Genomic DNA, 18,325 nt, shown 5'->3' on the forward strand with positions numbered 1-18,325 from the left:
AATTATACAATGCACAGTAGCATTAAATGAAGTTACTTGCTTCACTTTGTGTATGCAAATACAGGGTTTCAGATTTACTTCTGCATTTTTACAAGATGCTGTGTTTGTATTTTATTCGTTGCACAAAACACGTAACTATGGCTTCAAACATAGGGCTTCTAAACTGTTTTTTAAAGTATATTACACTGGATAAGTTAGTATCTTGTAAAGTAAGATATACCTGAATGTAAGTCCTGGTTTGTGCATATACATTATGGTGGATTCAAATTAAATGCACCTGGGTTTTTTTCCTGCTATATTGCAGTATGGTGGTTCAGCAAGTCCCAGGGTTGTTTTTTGCTTACCTTTTATTCCTGGTTCAGCTCTCAGCTCAGATGCGTATAGCATAAGGATTAAAAGGAATAGGGAATAGTGTGTGTCTCTGTTCAACTTCCAGGTCAAGTAAAACAGCAGTTTGTAATCTTCGAGAACAACCATGGAAAAAATATTCTTCCTGTGACACTAGTTATAAGCCTTAATTTATGGAGCATACTTTGTAGTAAGAGAATATTGAGAATTTGTGTGCCATACTCTGCATATAGTGAATATACACAGATTTGTTTTAAGAGATTGTAATTTGGCAAGATTTAGGCAGCACTTCCCAGACCTGCAAAGTATGTTACACACACACACCTTCCCCCCCCGGTCTTCAATTCAGATTTCCTGATATGGATCATGACAGGCCTGGAACTTTGTAACTAAATATTTGTAAGAAGCAGCTGAATGATTTTTTTTTTTTTTTTTAAACCTGTTATAAAATAAATACTGCCTCAGGCAATAACTAGAGTAGAAGATGCAAGTCTGAAATAACTTTTGCCAGAAAAATTGAGCAAGTTCTAAGAGTTCTTTATATCAAAAGTTCAAGTAACCTTAAGTTGCTGGTTCTTCCAGCTTTGCCTATAACAGATGAATAATAATTTTGTTTTGTGTGGGAAACTTTATTCTTAGCTTCCCACTGATAAAATTAAATACACTGTTGCTTTAGTGTTTTGGTTTGGTATAATTAAAATAATGAGTTATAGTTTGATAAATGTTATTTTCATTACTACAGTGCCCTGAAGCTCTGTATACGCAAAACTTTACAATATTATACAGATCTGTGTGTATGTAAATTGTTTGTCAGGCTGTTACTTTCCTTGGATAAATAGCTTTAGCTTTTATAGGCAAGTTAAGAGTATTTCTTTGGAAACCAAATAAAAGTAAACAATTGGATCTGTTGTGATAAAATAAACCATAAGTTTTATCATTCTTATGTTAAGGGTACCCTTAAAATATCCCCAGATTGAGCTGCTCGTTATTTAGTAGAGGCTACTTTAAAGAAGCATACTTTTGTCTGTTCTTTCAGTAACTTAAGAATACTGTCACTAAAAAGAAACTGCTTCACTCATACATGCTTTAATTTTTTTTCCTTACTAACTCCATCCTCAAATGCCACAGCACAAAAATAAAAAAGAACCTCCAATATTTTCAAATATTTTAAACTATAACTGTAGAATTGTAACTTTTTAATCATAACATTTTATTATCTAACATTTTCTTTATTATTTCCATCTTCCATTTTCCATCTTCCCCTAAAATTATCTTTTATCTTGGAATAGCTTGGATTTTTAGTGTTTGGGGAGTTTTTTTTTTTTTAATGGCTGAGAAACACAAATACAAAAATGTCTGCTCTAATCCAGGAAATGTTAACATTTGTTTGTTTGTTTTTACATGCAACTACTTCTCTTATTGAAGAACTCTGTAAGATTTGGTTTCTTACTGCGCACAATGCCTGTACTGGTGCCACAAATGAGTCTAGCAAAAAATACTTCATTTAATTAAACTGTATTATAGTTTTTAGTATTTTTTTCCAAAATGTCATATTCTGACATTAAAACAAATGTCATAATTGTTAGGAGTACTGTGGCAAAGTTACCATAGATAGCAAATAGATTAAAGTTTGGGGGGGGGGAGGTTATTATTTTTTTATGTTACAAATTCTGTTCTTGGCGTTTAAGACAGAAGTCTGTACAGTCTAAGACAGTACAGAGCTGCTTTGCTAGAATTTACACAATCAGGAGTTAGCGTTTTTAACTGCTGTCAAAAGATTAACAATGAACAGGTTTTTTTGTAGCACTTCTTATCTTTGGTTTAAAAAAGGCTTTACTAAAGTGGCAGTAATGCTCATCAGCTTCCCAGAAGGAACATCTCGGTCAGAATTTGTAACTAGCTCAAAGCCCCAATGAGGCATTGGTAAAGCTGCCAGGAGAACTTTGGTCTTGTGGGATATCTCTAGGCTGCAAAATGCAGTGCTGCACACATATAGATACCTCATGTGGAGGTAGCTCATACAGCTCTTCTGCTGCACTGTTTTCTGCAGAAGAGATCTATAGTTAGTGCCCTGCTTACTGGACCATTAAATACAGAAATACATGTCCATTCTACTCTAATGTAGTGAAGGGGTGTCTGTGTGTGTGTTTTTCTTTGTTTATTTGTTTTACTAGGATTCCTGACCTGAACTGCCCAAGTCAAAGGGTTATGGTTAGCAATACAAAGTCCAGCTGGCAGCTGGGCAGTATGGCATCCCATGGGAGTCTGTCCAGCGGATGATACTGTTCAGCATCTTTATTAGTACTTGGTCAGTGGGATGGAACGTACCCTGAACATGTTTGTAGATGATACTAAATTGGGTTGATCCCTAGAGGGTAGGTCTGCCACTCAGAGGGACCTCTGTAGGCTGAAGAAATGGTCTGACAGAAACCTTGTGAAATTCAGCAAATTTGAATGGAAAAGCCTCCACCTGGAGCTGAATAGCTCCATGCAACAGCACAGGTTAGGCACTGACTGACTAGAAAGTGGCTCTGCAGGAAAGGACCTGAAGGTCCTGATGGAGAAAAAATTGACTTCGGGTCCAGCAGCATGTCTTTGCAATTAAGAAACCAGTTGCACAGTGGGCTGTATTAGCAAGAGTATAGTCAGCAGGCCAGGGAAAGTGATTCTTCCTCTCTGGCACTTCTGAGACCACCTCTGATACACGGTGTCCAATTTTGGCTCCCAGGTATGGGAAAGATGCTGACATTTTAGATGGCCACCAGGATGGTTGGGGGCTGGAGCTGCGTCATGCACAAGGAGAGACTGAGGGAATTGGATTGGTTCAGTCTTAAAAATAGAAGGCTAAGGAGGGAATGATACTGCTGTCTTCAGCTGCCAAATGGAAGGATACAGAGAGCCAGACTTTTCCTGGAGGTGGTGCACAGTGATAAAACAAGAAGCAATGGACACAAATGTCAGAAAAAGAAATTCTGATTGCATATTAGGGGTTTAAAATTAAAAAAAAAAAAAAACTGCAGTGCGGGTAGTCAAACCTTGGGATAGGTCATCCAGAGTGGTTGTAGAGTCTCAGTCCTTGGAGATGTTCAGAACTTGACAAGGTACTGAGCAGCCTGGTTGATGATGGCTCTGCTTTGAATGTGGGGTTAGACCAGGTGACTTAAAGGTCCCTTGAACCAGAATTATTCTGTGATTCTATGATGGTGAAATCAGTAGGAGTGCCATGCATCTACTGCAGAAAACTTCACTTTGTGTTCTAAAAGATGAATTTAAAAACATAAAACTTAAGTGCTGTTTGGGGAAAGGTATCTATGTAACTTCTACTTGCTAGTTTTCAACTGAAAGGGCTTTTTTTCTCCCAATACGTGAACCATTTGAGATTATAAAACTAGAAGAGTTTACAGCTTTAATCTTTAAATGCAAAGCAATACTGGCAAATACTTGTGTGTACTGCACTTGCAGACTAATAAGCGATCCTTTAACTGACATCTGGCACTTTTCCCAGGCAGCCTGCATTCATTTCAAGCCCCATGTTGTATGGCAAAGTAGGACTCGAGAAGTATTTCTGTATGCACAGCGAGGTGGGTAAAATGTTCTTTCTGGATGGTCTAGCGAAAAGAAGTCGTCTCACGCATTTGAAGGGAAGTTCAGTTTAGCAGCTCCCTCTGAAAGTGGTCGGCTGTCCAGAGCCTTGTTTTCACCCCCTTAAAATTGTAGAAGCAAAAGGACTTTACTTGGAGAGTAGTGGAAGAGAGAGGGGAATATTTTGCCAGGTAGCCCTTTGTTTCTGTTTCCTGAGGCTTGCTAGATCTTCCCTTTCCTGGTCAAAAAAACTGACTTGTTTCTCTCCAACCCTGTAACAGAGACAGGTTCTATTTTTGAGATTTTATTGTGTTGGCTGTAACCCAGTTAGTGTTCTGCATTGTTTATTATGCACTCACTTCTCTATGTATTTTTGTTGGTTTCAGAACCACAAAGATACTTTTCTTGGCAAAAAATTACAGATAATGAAGCTGTCTGCAAGAATGAATACTTCTGGAGGAAGTTAGGTTAGTTGATATTTTTATGAACCTTGAGGCCATGAACAGGACGGTGTCTTGGTGAATTAATGTTTGAATATGATAACAAGTTATTGGGCTCTTAGTTACAAGCAAATTTGTAACTGAATGTTTCTGCCATTCTTGGAGTATTTTTATGACATTTTAGAATTCTCTAAACACACTTTATCTATGGTTTTGGTATGCATGTGTGCATGTTATGAAATAATAATTACTGCTCCGTAAGACTTTGGGAGCATTTGAAGACTAAGGAAGGGGAGAAAAATCGGTTCTTTAATTCTGGAACTTTATAACTCTCAGTTAAAACTTTTGGTTTTGTCAACTGTGGATAACATTTGGGAATTTTTGAATCTTGTCCAGGAGTCGTTCTTGTAATATACATAACTGATGCAACTGAAAAACGTAATCTTACAAAAGGAGTGCAAGCAAGAAATGCTGAATATTAAACTTTTTAAAGTTCTTGCTTTATATAATCTAAGGCTTTCCTTCTGACAGGAGACTATTTACACATAAACCTGAAATTGAACCCAAATGAAGCCAATTTCCAAAGTGTTGAGAACGCACCTCATTAATTTATAAACATTTGTTGTTGCATTATGGGGGTTATATTGTCCAGTTCTTTAAAGTAAACAGCCATTTATGGTCAGAGTTGTTTTCTATTACTGTGGTTCATTACGCATCTATAAAATACTCCTCAAAGAATTAATCTTACGGTATTAGCAAGGCTATCTAATAGTGTTGCATAAGGACTATTGAGGAAAACATACAGTGTTAGTGAACGTGGTATGCTGATGTTTTAAGTTGGATATTTTCTACAGCAACTTCAAATTACTGATGTTTTGCTATGATAAAGGCATATCAGTTGTTCCAGATATGCTATTTAAAGTAAGCAAACTTCTTGCAGTGACGTTGCTTTGGCTTTCAGCCAAAGAGAAGAAAAAAGCAGCTTGCTTTGACATCTTCACTGGCAAACAACTTTTGCCTTTAGAAAAATGTGTTTTTAAAGGGCTCTGTAAAACTGTTTTCAGAAGTTTTCCTGTTTAAATACATGTGATGTGTATATACTATATTTTTTATATATGTAATATATGTAATATTTATGTATATTTATATTAATATATTTTATGTATATATAAAATGTGTGCAATTGGGGGGGACTTTTATTTATTGTGTTACATATTATATATATATCCATATATATTTGTGTATATTTTTATACTCTGGTTTTCAGGGTGCTTTTCTGAGAGGTCCATGGTTTTTTCCTTATGCACATCAGAATTCCTTTGTCCTAAAGTAATTTCAGACTCTGTTTTTAGCAGGTCACCTAAGACTGTTTTTTTTTTTTTTTTTTTTTTTTTTCTTAAAGGCTATCTTCTATCTTACTAGTTTCTGTATGGCTTATATCTGTCTAGTTTATGCTTGTGAGCATGACTTAAAAATGAAGGCGGTTAGTGTTGTGCATTTGAGCATTTTTCTTTTTAATAAAATAAATGAATCCTATTCAGAACCTTTTGATCCACAAGATCATAATTCTTTGCATGGTTTATTCTAGTGGAAGTTACTTTACCTTTAGGAATTCAGGGTCTGTCAACTCTGGGACTTATCCAGTGCTGTGTTAACCTCGTCTGCTTGTTCTGTCTACACAGGCTAGAGCGAGCACACCTGAGGTGTGTTTGTGCACACCGTACTCTTCTCATGCTGTTGAAATAATTGAGCATGTACATTAAAGTGTAGTAAGTTGAATGGAGGTAGAAGTTAAGCTGCAAAACAAATTTCAATATATGCATTGTAAGCTTTCCATACTACAGTGGCAGTGACTTTTATTTTGCTTTCATTCCTAGTTCACTGATTTGATTTTAAAGCTTTTGTCTAGCGTAAGCTTTGGAAGGACTTGATTGCTAGCATTCGTTGCTGCAGCAAGAAAGTACTGTTTTTGAGAAGGAAGAACTGAAGTCTCGGGTACTCATTTGGGAGTTTATAGATTGCTTATATCATCATTGTGTGCGGCCTTTGTTACAATCATCTTATACTTTAAAATGTATTTATGTGTAAATACCCTTATGTTGGAGGACTATCCCAATACCCCTGTGACAGCTAGGAAAGTTGCACAGCTGGTAAGCAACAATGCTAGGGCTGCATATGCACAGCGTGGGGGAGAGGGCTAAATACAGTCCAGTTCAGAAGCAGCATTTTCCTTTATGTATTATTACAATTTAGGAGTCAGTTTCAAAAGGATATACAGTCAGTTTGATCTAAAAGATTTTCCTCCTCCTATTTATACAATTTATAGCGTTTTAACTGAGAGTTGTGTGTATGGGTGTGGAGCAATGGTGTCATACAATAAGGCTGCAGTTTCATGTAATTACAACCAATTTAACATGTTGCTTCTCTGAAAAGGGAAGATTTCCTGCTGCTCGGGTGTGCTGCTTCTGCTGCTCATCTGATAAAATGGAATTAGTTTAGCACATTAAAAAGTGTGTGCTGGGGGGGAGAGGAGGCAGGTTTGCAGATTAGTTTTGGTGATTTGAATTGAATTGCCATACAGTCAGCTGAGTTCCAGAGAAGGCTCAAACAAGGGAAGGGCAGGGAGAGTACTCAGTTTTTAAAAAAGAAAAAGAGTACAAGTAGAAGAAAATGAAACCTAGCTTGCTTTTTTTTTTTTTTTGGTCAGCGAGTTGTTGATGTAGTATAAAGACAGCTTACTTTCCTCTAAGATCATGCTTGAATAGGTTAAGAGAGGAGCTTTTGCCTTGGAATAGTGTGTGGCCTTGAGCTTGTTATGAAGGTATTCTGCAGCACGTCTGAGAGACCGCTGTAGGCAACTTAGTACTGCTGATGTCCAGGGTGTATACTTTATCTAAATTTTGTGGTAGTGAAGAAACTTTCGGAAGCAAGAACTTGTAGCTACAGTTAATTGGAAATTCTTCCTGCCTGAGGTCTTGACCAAGTTCAAAAGATGGTTAGATACCTCATGGTAGATTAAATTCCTGTTTTAGCCCCCAAAGTGTGAGTGTTTTGACCCGTTTTTAAATATTTATAATACTTCTGTTCTTCCTGGAAGAAGATAAATTTGTCCACAATTTGCAGAAAGATCGTAAATCATCCTATGCTTGCTACCGTGCAGAGACCAGGATGTACCTGTGCTCTGTTACAGTATAGATGAGCCTGGTTAACTGTAGTGGAAGAAAGTAAAGGGGGGAGGAGTGAGTAGGAGAGAAGATGACTCTCAGTTCTGGTATCAAGACTGCATCTTAGCTTACGAGCTGCTTCCTAATGCTGTTATATTATTGTCTGATAGCACTGCGGAAGGAATTGAGAGTTGTGTATGCTAAAGTGCCACTCCTGGGTTTCTAGGAATTTGCTTTTGTTATGTGTTTATGTTTTTGTGTGACTTTACTTTGAGGGTGATCTTACAGGGTTGGGAGGGGGGAGTTGTATAGACTAATGTTATATGTGGTGCATTATCTCTCCATCTCAAAGCATGTTGCCAGCAGATAATATATAATGCGTCATCCCATTTCACCTTCAGTTGGCGATAGCAAGAACTTGGAAGGAAGGTGACTTGTGTGGTCTACCTGTGCCTCAAGTCCATATGTCCCAAAAATAAGGAGTGTTTGTAAAATAAGAGTTTTCTGGAAAAATCAGTGTTAGGATTTTGCAGGAAATTAGTGTTTCCAAAATTGGTAAATTATTTGGGAATACTCATTCACAGAATATGAATCGCAGAGGAGGGTATGCTTCTTGAATGCCTTGGGGGCGGTAGGGAGGAGATGGCTTTATGTTGATAATGACTGGGCTTCACATCTATTTCATGGTTTTTTTGTTTAGTTAACTAGCTAGAAAATCTCCTTTTCTCTAAAATAATTGTTTTTGTCTTAGCTGAAGGAGGTTTTTATGAGAACTTAAGGTATTGAGTGTACTGCATCATAGCTACAGAGATTTTAAATAAAATTGTGAACTAAAAGCTATAGATTCTCTTCATTTGTTAGCTGTTAATGTGCTGTATTTTTAATACTTGAAAATAAATTCTTTAACAGTTTTTTTAATGTTTTTAAATAAAATGTTGATTCTAAGATTTTGTGGAAAACATTGAAAGTACAATTATTAGGCAGTATTTTTAAAAGCTGCACGTGCTTTCTGGAAGAAACCTAGAGTCAAAAGCTGGCTGCTGGTTGCTATTTAGCAAACTTCCTCTTCAGAGTTGTGGTGTGTTGGTATTCCCATAACTATTTGTTGGTAACAAAAAACGGAACCACACCCCATTGTATTACTCTAAATTCCCTTGCTGATGAATTTTCTCCCCACGTTGATCTTGTCAGTATAAGCGACTGGTAGCACATGGTGGACCCTGGCTTCCTCAAGTGGGTCAGAAAGAATCGTTGTTTAGCTAATGATAGAAGATTGATAGGCAGCACTTTCTTCGAGGGGGGGGGAAAAATCAGTGAGAAGGTTTTGTTTATCTTAAATTTACTGGAACACTTAACACTGCATTTTTTTTTTTCTCCAGTCTACTTTGGTCTCTGCAGTTTGCATTGAACGCTACTTTGTGTAATTCGGTAGTCAGAGTGAAGAGGACCAGAAAAGACTGAGAGCTTGTCAGTGTTCATCAGCCTGTGATACATGGTGTTCCAGAAAACATCAAGACAAAACAGCGCACACCCCCTTATACCCCACCAAAAATGCAACCAGACCATCGTATTGTTGCCCTTTCTTTTGTACGTTGTTTTCAAATATGCTAACCTGCAGCCATTGCTGACTGGCTTGACTGAAAGCCAGGTTACACTAGTTTTATCAGCATAATTATAATTTTAATTATAAAGCATTATAATGCTTTCATGGTAAAGTTAATGTTGTTCAAGTTTGTTGCTAGTGAAGTATTTTTGTATAACTCTTAGTACCCACTGTCAAAAAACAGAAGTCCTTTTTAATGAGGGAGTCCTCTGAATAAAAGGCAAGAAACTCTGATCTTGCATGCAACTGAAAAGAAAAACTATAGATTAGAAAACTGAAAATATAAGTAGTGAAATGAAGGGAAGAGTGAAAGTGGGAAGATGGCAAGTGTGATATCCAAAATTATGGTAAGCTGTTTTCTCCCTCATTTGATGATCTTGGAACATAATGTTATGTTATGAGCCTGTCAGTATCTCTGATTCTTCTTCTGTCACGTGGAGAGAATAAGCTCATATTTCCTATGTTTGTGAGGTTTCCATTATGTTTGGTCAAGAACTTTATGGTCTTTCTTGTTTTAGCCCAAGTGTTCAGATGCCTTTCAGCTCAGTAGAATTCAGGTATGTTGTGAATTGAAGCCTAAATTACTAGGTACTGATTTGGTCACTTCGCTGTAGTGACTGACAGATGTGCTCAGTGGAATATTAAGTACGCATCGCTAAGAAAACAACAGAAGGAGGGAATGTAGTCATTCAAAACAAAAGGCTTCTCTGCAATCTTAATACCGCAGATAGTTGTTCATATATATCTAAAAGCAAGGCGGCAACAGCAGCATCTCCCTTTTCTCTACTTGTCATCAAAAGGACAGGTGGCCTTAACAGGGTATTTACTTTCAAGCTGTGGATCTTCTATCCTCGGTTCTTTTTATTATTAGTATTGCCTGTCATTGTAAGCCATAGCTTCAGCTTTGATTTCAAAGGTTAGTTTTTTCTGATTCCTTTCCATTTCCTGCTCTTTTGCTTTCAAGAAGAAGGAAGGTGCTCTTAAGTAGAAGGTTAACTGCGTGACAGACAGTTATTGAAACTGGTTTTAGTTTTTAGTCCTATCCTTTCTCAGGAGCTCTCTTAAGACAGTTCGTTCTTGTAGTAGGCAAAAGTTTAAAGTTTTTTTTTGCTTTGTTTTTGAACTAGTACATTTAATAACTGGCACTGCAACACAAAAGATGCTCATAACTTGACAATGTAAAAGTAGTAAGCATGGTCTGAGGTTATAGTAACTTTGAAAGATGTGGATGTCACTGGAGAACCTTTTTTTGTATTGCTTACAATCTCTAGCTTAAAGAAAACTGAAATTTTGTCGTGATGCCATGACAGTACAAAGTGCACTGACCTCCCAGATGCTTTATGTCATTATGCTTGTTAGTAAAACTGAAAACCTGTGGGATTTTTCCTTACTAGTGTGTAGGGTTGGGAAGTGTGCTCTGATCTTCTAGAGTACAGAAAAGAGCAAGAACTGACCTGGCTTATGCAGCACTTGACTGAGTGCATAAAACACTGTTCAATATGATATAGAATGCTTGTTTCAGACTTTGTTAAAGGGGGGCCAAGCCTGCCAGTGTGTACAAATTGCACCTGCTCATAACCTGAGGATGGTATTGCTTAGAACTGCTCCTGTCCTTAGCCATCCTACTCTCCTTCCACCAAGGAGAGTCTAACCTCAGGAGACCAGCCAGTGGTTTTATCAGTATCCGTGGAACCTTTATACTTAAAGAGAGTTCTTTAAAGTCCTCTTCTGGATCAGGCTCAGAAACTGTTAACAGATAGCATTTCAAAATATTTTTGTTTCTGTGAATGAAAGTGACTGGTTACGTAAATGTCTCTTTACACACTGTCTTGGCAATATCTGGTGAAAATGCAAACATAAATATTACCTAATGTGATGCAACTTACCACTGGGGGAAAATTCTGAAAAAAAGCTGATGTGACAGCACAGCCAACTCAACTCTTCTTATTTGTGAGCTGTAGTTGCAAAAAAGGACTTGGCTTGTGAACAATTTTAATAAATACTAGTTCAATACTAGTCTAAACTAAAATTTTGTTTCTAAAGCTGTTAATTCTTACAGAATAGTCAACATGATATGTTAAAATAATTCTCCTGCCCCCGCAAAGTGGTACAGGTATTTCTGTGCATTAAAAATTTGGTGTATCATAACTTCACAAATCAGTCTTCATTAATCTGAATGAAAATTGTGGTCTGAAAGATCATAGATTTATCTGTTAGCTGTTTCCCATTTGTAGAATACATATCCCCTTTCTCTGGTCCTGCCCCTGATCTGCCAGATCATGTTTTTACATTAATTGTCTTAATCTTCCCCTGTCTTCCAAGTCACCTGAAATCTTGGAGGTCTTAATTCACTTTAAGCAGGTGAAGAGAATCAATTAATGAAAATGTGATTCACCATAGAAACAGTTCGCCCAATAGCATATATGCAGCAAGTTAACCAATCATTTTCTGGTACATTCATATTTGATGCAAAACATAGCAACAAGATGATAGCTTGACAACAATAGCAGCTGCACTTTTTTTTTTTTTAAGGTTCTTATTGCAGCGAGGGGGAGATTCCCTGGAAAGTAATATATAAGTTTCATCACAAAAATTGTGTGAGTGGATACAATAGCCTAGAAATTAAATTAGTGATTTGTATAATAAATGATGGTTTAGATTTGATATGACACTTCTAATCTCTTACAAATGCCATTGCTACAGGCAAAAGAATAGTCTCTTTCCCTTGTGAAGATAAATGTCATATCAGACCAAACTATCTTATATTAAATTACAACTTCTCTTTTTTACAATATGAAAAGATTCATGAGACTGTTCATTAAATAATAGCACAACCCAATTAAAAGGATACTTTGGCCAAAACATCTTCCTGATATTTTCTAGTACCAGGCATGTAGTTAATTTATATAGGGTCCTTGCTGCAGAGACCTAAACTGAATAAAGGAATTTTCCATTATGCAGCAAGTGGCATGATTGTGGCCACATTGACCTAGATGGTGGTGTGGGGGTTTTTTTGTTTTGTTTTGTTTTCCTTAATCTCAATCTGACTGGAACCCCTCAAATGTGAATAAAGCTTCACAATCGGAAGAATATATTGCCTTGACTTCTTCTCTTGGGAGGAAGAGGGAGACACTGTGCATGGCTTTGTTTATAGAACTTGATTGTGCTCATACCAGGTTTTTTTAATGTTTTGGCAGAGAGAAGGAGCAAGAAAGGGAAGAACAGTTAATGGAAGACAAGAAAAGGAAAAAAGAGGATAAGAAAAAGAAGGAATCTGCTCAGAAGGTATGTTTTGATATTTGAATTTTCTTATCCAGCTGGAGCATAGTGTTGTTGTTGGTAATAGATTTTTAGCTGGTTTATATTTGAAGTTAAAAACTCCAGCTTGTCTGAAGTCCATTACCATGCAGTGATGCTTCATTAAAGGTTTTCTGCCCTTTTTTTTTTTTTTTTAGCTTTCTTTTTTGGTAAGCATTTTTTCTCCTTAGTGTGTCAGGTGGAAAAAAATAAATATTTTTGTGTTATAAAGTATTAATTGTATTGAAGAAATCTCCATCCTTGGAGATGCTCAGAAACCAACAGGACACAGCCATGAACAACCTGCTTTAGGTGATCCTGGTCTGAGCTGGTGGCAGGGGGCTGGAATAGATGATCTCTGGAAGCGTCTTCTAGCCTCAATGATTCTGTGAAATTGGGGGCAGAAGGCTTTACTTTCAATAGTCTCAGTTTTTTTTTGTTTTGTTTTTTTTTTTAATGAAAGATCAGATGTTACTCTGTGTTAGATTCTGTAGGTTTTGGCTGAGAAAAGCCACCACTGGCATTCTTTTATGCCAGTTTAATTTTGGCTTGTCTAGGGGATTTTTAAAACCAGCTTTTTCACTGGTTTGAGCAAATCAATTTAAAGCAGGTGTAGTTAAACCAGTGTAGTTCTCCTGTATTTACTTTAGTCTCTATCTTTCCTTTGTGTTAATTCATCCCAAGGCTACTGCAAAATACCAGTAGCTAGAGATTAAGGTTTCTTCATTCTGTCTGATAGTCTCTTTGCTTCAGTGTTGCTGTTTAATGTTCATACAAAAACAAAATGGATGAGATATTTTCAGCTAAGTATGTGCAGAGCCAGGAGGTACTGAACCTTGTACTGAGTAAGTAAAGACTTGAGGATTATATATTGAGGATTATATGCTGATATGCAGTGGTACAACAGAGATCTGAAAAGGTTGTACGAATCATCTTGATAACAGTGCTGTGAGTGTTTGCTGAGGAGTCAGTGCTTTGAATGCAAAGGAGATTGGCCAGCCTTACTGTGTGGCGGCCCCTTTCATGTTAAGTTACTCAGTATGATTGAATGTTATGATACTTTGCCAAAGTCTTGGGAAAGGTAAACACTGTAAATACGTTAATCTCCTAGAGACCGAACTTAGCAGTAATACTTAAGATAGGTATCTAGGAATAGGGAAGCAGGCAACTGAATGGGCAAAACACGGATGTGTGCATTTGTTTTTAATGACTGTGGTGGCGTTCACTAAATAAGCAGGAATAAATGATTTCAGGGTATCTTTTTCCAGATAGTGCTGGTAGTCAGATGTATTAAAATGAGGAGTTTGTATAAAATGAAACAACTCTTTCTGTCTAGATCTCCTGAAACACTTTTAAAAAAAAAAAAAAAAAAAAAAAAAGCTTCACCAGAGGTTATACAAGTAAAATTGTAGACTGAATTCCTGTGCTTTGGTGTCCCAGGGGCTGTTTTGTGGCTTGTCAAAGGTTGAGATTGGCTCCACCTTTCCTTTCAGTATATCTGCTCCTGGATTGCCAGCGCTTGCAGGTGTTCCTCAGAGAGATGAAGGCTGTAAGTCTGAGATAGTGCTGCTTTTTCTCAGCTTTTGTATTCTAGACCTGAAAAATCACAAGAACAGAGTCTTTTGACTAGATGAGAGATGTAGTGTAGACAAGTACCCTCCCCCGCCAAAGGAAATTGCAGTTGTAGTCGTAGTCTCAAGAACATGTAGTTCTTGAAAGATTGGATAAAATGAGTTTTTCCAAGAAGAGAAGTTTTGTTTACTGAGCATATTTACTATTCACTAAATGTAATGCTGATAGGTTTACTACATTTAAAAATTGGATCCCTGAACTGTTTTTTCCTCTTGGTTTTCTTCTAGTAGTGGAGCATCAGAGTCACTTCGAGTGCATAACAGAATTTTAACTGTGCTCCAAAACCAGGCATAATTTGACACTTATGAGATTTTTAACTAGTGAAGTGAAAATTGACTTCTGGCTTGTTACAGATGTTGGTATGTTTTTGTTGTCTTGGGAGACTTACAGATCACAATTCTGTGAAGTTACGATGCTTAAGATTTTGTATTTTTAGTGAATACTCTGCTTTGCAGATTTCAGTGAGCATCCTTGCAAAATAAATGATGTCAGAGCAATTCAGTGGAGTTTGTCTTTTTATTCTTTACCATACAAAAGAGTTCTGGCTTGGTTGGTTTAAACAAACTGCTTTTTATTTGTGCTTTCATTATTCTATACTGTTACTGTGCTTTCCAGAATTATGGACTAGTTCAGCAATTTCTTTTAAGAATAGGTGTCATAAAGCCTGACACATGATGATCCTTAGGGGTTTTCCCTTATTGTGTAGTGGAACTCATGATCGACAGATTCAAAACATGCTAGAATACGAACGATTCCAGAGAATATGCCAGTGGTATGTTTGTTTCTACTGTAGCTAGAAATCTCTTACACTGTAAGAATATAGAAGTACAGCAAAAGCAAATACTGAGTACACTGGCAGGCAGGATTGCTTACTTTAGTAATCATCTTATTGCATTGAAGAGATTTTGAAGTTGGGCGCTTTATAGGTATTGCTGATACTTTTTGTAGTTGTGACAATTAATTCAGTAATGTTTAAGCTTTCTTCTTGTACGAGATGATGTCATGGGAAAAGTGAAATGAGAAGGTGGCAGAGACACAGATTGCTCTCACCTACGGTTACCCTGTGGGAATTTTGTTGTTAGCCACAACAATTGGCTATACAGTACTCTTATATAGAGGGCAGTTTTTATTGCGCTTTAACTGTAATACTTCACCTCCAGAATCTGAAAGAACTGTGGTGGTGTAGCACATGTTTATTAGTGACTTAATCTACATTTGGGATGGGGAAGGCGTAAATATTACAAATCATCATGAGCGAAGTAATTTGCTGTTTTTGCCTGAGACATTTGCGTCAGGCAGAGGGGTTATAGGAACTGCAGTGTTCTTGAAAACTTAGTTCATATTTGTGACTAGGAATACTTTTTAGACTTCTAGTTCAGCAGCTGATCTTTTTTCATTCAACAAACACAAATCTTGTATTAAAAAGTTACCATCATGATTCAGTGCAGCCTGTTCAATGTTTATATTTTAAAGTTCTTAAAATTTTATTTACCTTCTTGCTCTTAATTTGCAGGTCACAGATCAAAAAACCAAAGGTAAGAGTGGCAATTTCTTTGATTGTAAAGAGTTTGTTTGTTTGTTTTATTGACTTGAGCCAAGACTCAGTGTTGATCAAAATTGTTGGAAAAGATGGGCCTTATGAGTCATGGTGAAAAGGTGAATATTCAGAAAAAATAAAAGCTGGAATTATTAAAATGGAGAACCTTAAACTATCTTTCTTGTCAGCATCAGAATCCTCGAAGAGGAATAAAATAGCTTAGCTGAAATATGTAGCCTCACTTTCATTTTTACAATGGTTTTAGGCAAGTAAGCAAAAACTGAAACCACCTACATATTTGGAGTGGAAGATAGGGAGAGTACTGCCTATGGTGGGATACCAAACTGAATGAATTGACTTGTTTCTGGAAATTGAAGAGGTAATGAAGTCTAGGCACCTAAAAGTCCAAAAGATGAAGCAAGACTAATGAGTGAACATTTTAAGTGTTTAGCTTGTTCAACTGATCTAAAAATATACTTAATCCTGACTTGTAAGTTTTCTAAAAATAGTATGAGAAAATTGCCATTAAAAAGAATTGACAAAGGAGAACTAAAATAGTAATTTCATTTTACAGCTAAGAACATCTTTTTCTAATTTGGGGACAATGTGAAGTCTATGTAGAGAAGTCAGAAGACCCTCATCAGAACAAAATGTGGGAATAATGCATTTGCAGTTGCCAAAGAGAGACTCCCTTGTTTTGTCTCACTTTTGTCAGACCAGACTGTTGCTGATTACGTTTATATGGTGGGGGGTTGCTAGACATCCCTTTCCAATATTCATCTTCAAAAGAGGCTTAAGTGGATGTATTAAATTTTCTTTGCCTTTGGAGTTTGCCATCGTAGTGAACTACTATGGTTTCTACATACCTGGGTAGATAATGCCTGAATTTCTTTTGCTTTGTTTCAAAAAGCTTGTGGAGAATGTGAATAAGGGAACACAAATCCTTGACTTCTAGAGTTCTTTTAGCCAGTTTTGTGAAGGTATTAGCTCCTCAAGGATCCATGTGTTTTTTTCCTCCTCTCCCAATACATAACAGCCCTCAGTGGCAGTTTGCCCTAGCTTACAGGGGCACCTGGGGACAAGCTGGGGAACGTTTTGGCAAGTCCGATACCAACAGCATAGGTAGGGCTGCTTTGGGGGAGTAAAGGATATATCACCAGCTTCAACTTTGCACTGCAATAATCCTTGGGCAGCAAGAACAGGGGTAAAGATCTTGTAAAAATGGACTTGGTGTGGAGGTAAGTCCATTTTGTCCACAGAGAGCAACAAGGACTGTGTCATTCCTCCCAGAAAGAAGAGGGTGTTGCGCTTTTTTTTTTTTTTTTTTTTTTTTTTTTTTTTGGTAGGTTTGGGTTGGTTTTGGATGGGTTTTCTTTTGTTTTGTTTTATTTAGTGAAATAATTAGTGAATTAGTTCATCTTACACAATATTAACAGATATGAGGTATGACTAATGCAGCAGATCAAGGCCAGTGGCCTGTTACATTGGGGCTGGTGAGAGTCAAGCTACTGCTTGTTTCAGAGCAGTATAGAGAACTCGTTTGTTATCTCTGTATTCTGAATAATTTTTCTTCTGTCTTTTTTTTGGCAGTGGCTGCACAGCCACATAAGCAAGTAAAAAACTTAAGATCTGAATTCAGATCTCCCATTTGGATGACGCATAGCATTCCTATTAAACCAAATGAATAGGAGGGAACAGAGATGAAACATAGCAATTACATTTATTTTTATATTATTGACTGCTTAGATTTTAAAACTTCATTTTTGCCCAGGGCGACATTCCTTACCAACTTTAAGCCCCAAATTTCTTGAAAATGTAGGGTGAAATATCTGTGAAGCCAGAGTTTCATCCTGGGGTACAAAGATACGGAAGTGAGAAGTTTACCACTACTACTTTTTCCTGCTTCTTTATTTAAATTATTCTTTGATAAGGTTGAAGTTGTATAGTATTTCAGAGAAAAATGGCATTGTAAGGTTCGCAATGAGTTCTTGTAACTAACAGATTTAAGTGGAAAAAATTCCAATTTTCATTATTCCTGTTTTTCAGTGCCCGAAGTGACGAAACCAAGTTTAAGCCAACCAGTGGCTGCCAGCCCAATTGGCAACTCTCCATCGCCACCAGTCAATGGTGGCAACAATGCCAAAAGGGTGGCAGTGCCGAACGGACAACCGCCAAGCGCCGCCCGCTACATGCCTCGGGAGGTGCCGCCGCGATTCCGTTGCCAGCAGGACCACAAAGTGTTACTGAAACGTGGGCAGCCCCCTCCACCATCCTGTATGCTCCTTGGCGGTGGAGCAGGGCCTCCTCCCCCAGCGGCACCAGGAGCAAACCCAAACAACGCACAACCAGTGACAGGAGCACTGCTGCAGAGCGACAGTGGGACTGCAACAGGTAAATATATATGTGTATGTATAATATAAATATATGTGTTATATATATTAAAAACAGCAAGTAAATGTGTGTGCATGTGTGTATATGTTTATAGCTAAAAATGGATCGCTAAAATTGTGCACAAACGCATTATTATATAATAAAACTCCTCAGATTGCTATTGGAGATCTTTCTGTTACTGTTCTAACACTGCTGAGCCTTAGAATAAGGAAGCATGTGGATTTTGTTTCAAATTTTGGATGTGTTTGTTTTAAAATTGCCAGAATTGCCCCCTTAGATAAGAGCAAGTCAGCATTTCATCTAATACTGTGTGGTAACGTGACAGAAGTCA

At 37.3% G+C, this 18,325-nt stretch overlaps 1 protein-coding gene across 16 annotated transcripts in view; it reads left to right on the forward strand.

The window, feature by feature from the left end:
- Positions 1-18,325, forward strand: part of TNRC6B (trinucleotide repeat containing adaptor 6B) — a 139,331-nt gene that overhangs the window by 78,534 nt on the left and 42,472 nt on the right. For 12 of the 16 annotated variants that reach the window (XM_067310180.1, XM_067310208.1, XM_067310259.1 and 9 more), the window contains 3 exons: positions 12,335-12,422; positions 15,580-15,601; positions 17,650-17,994. In XM_067310180.1, the coding sequence (XP_067166281.1) occupies positions 12,335-12,422; positions 15,580-15,601; positions 17,650-17,994 (455 nt within the window). Of the gene's footprint in view, positions 1-3,876; positions 3,930-8,975; positions 9,122-9,465; positions 9,485-12,334; positions 12,423-15,579; positions 15,602-17,649; positions 17,995-18,325 lie in introns of those variants that run through there. The other 4 variants (XM_067310233.1, XM_067310200.1, XM_067310240.1 and 1 more) reach the window with 4 other exon arrangements.

The sequence above is a fragment of the Apteryx mantelli genome, chromosome 1 (assembly GCF_036417845.1).
Source record: "Apteryx mantelli isolate bAptMan1 chromosome 1, bAptMan1.hap1, whole genome shotgun sequence".
NCBI lineage: Eukaryota > Metazoa > Chordata > Aves > Apterygiformes > Apterygidae > Apteryx > Apteryx mantelli.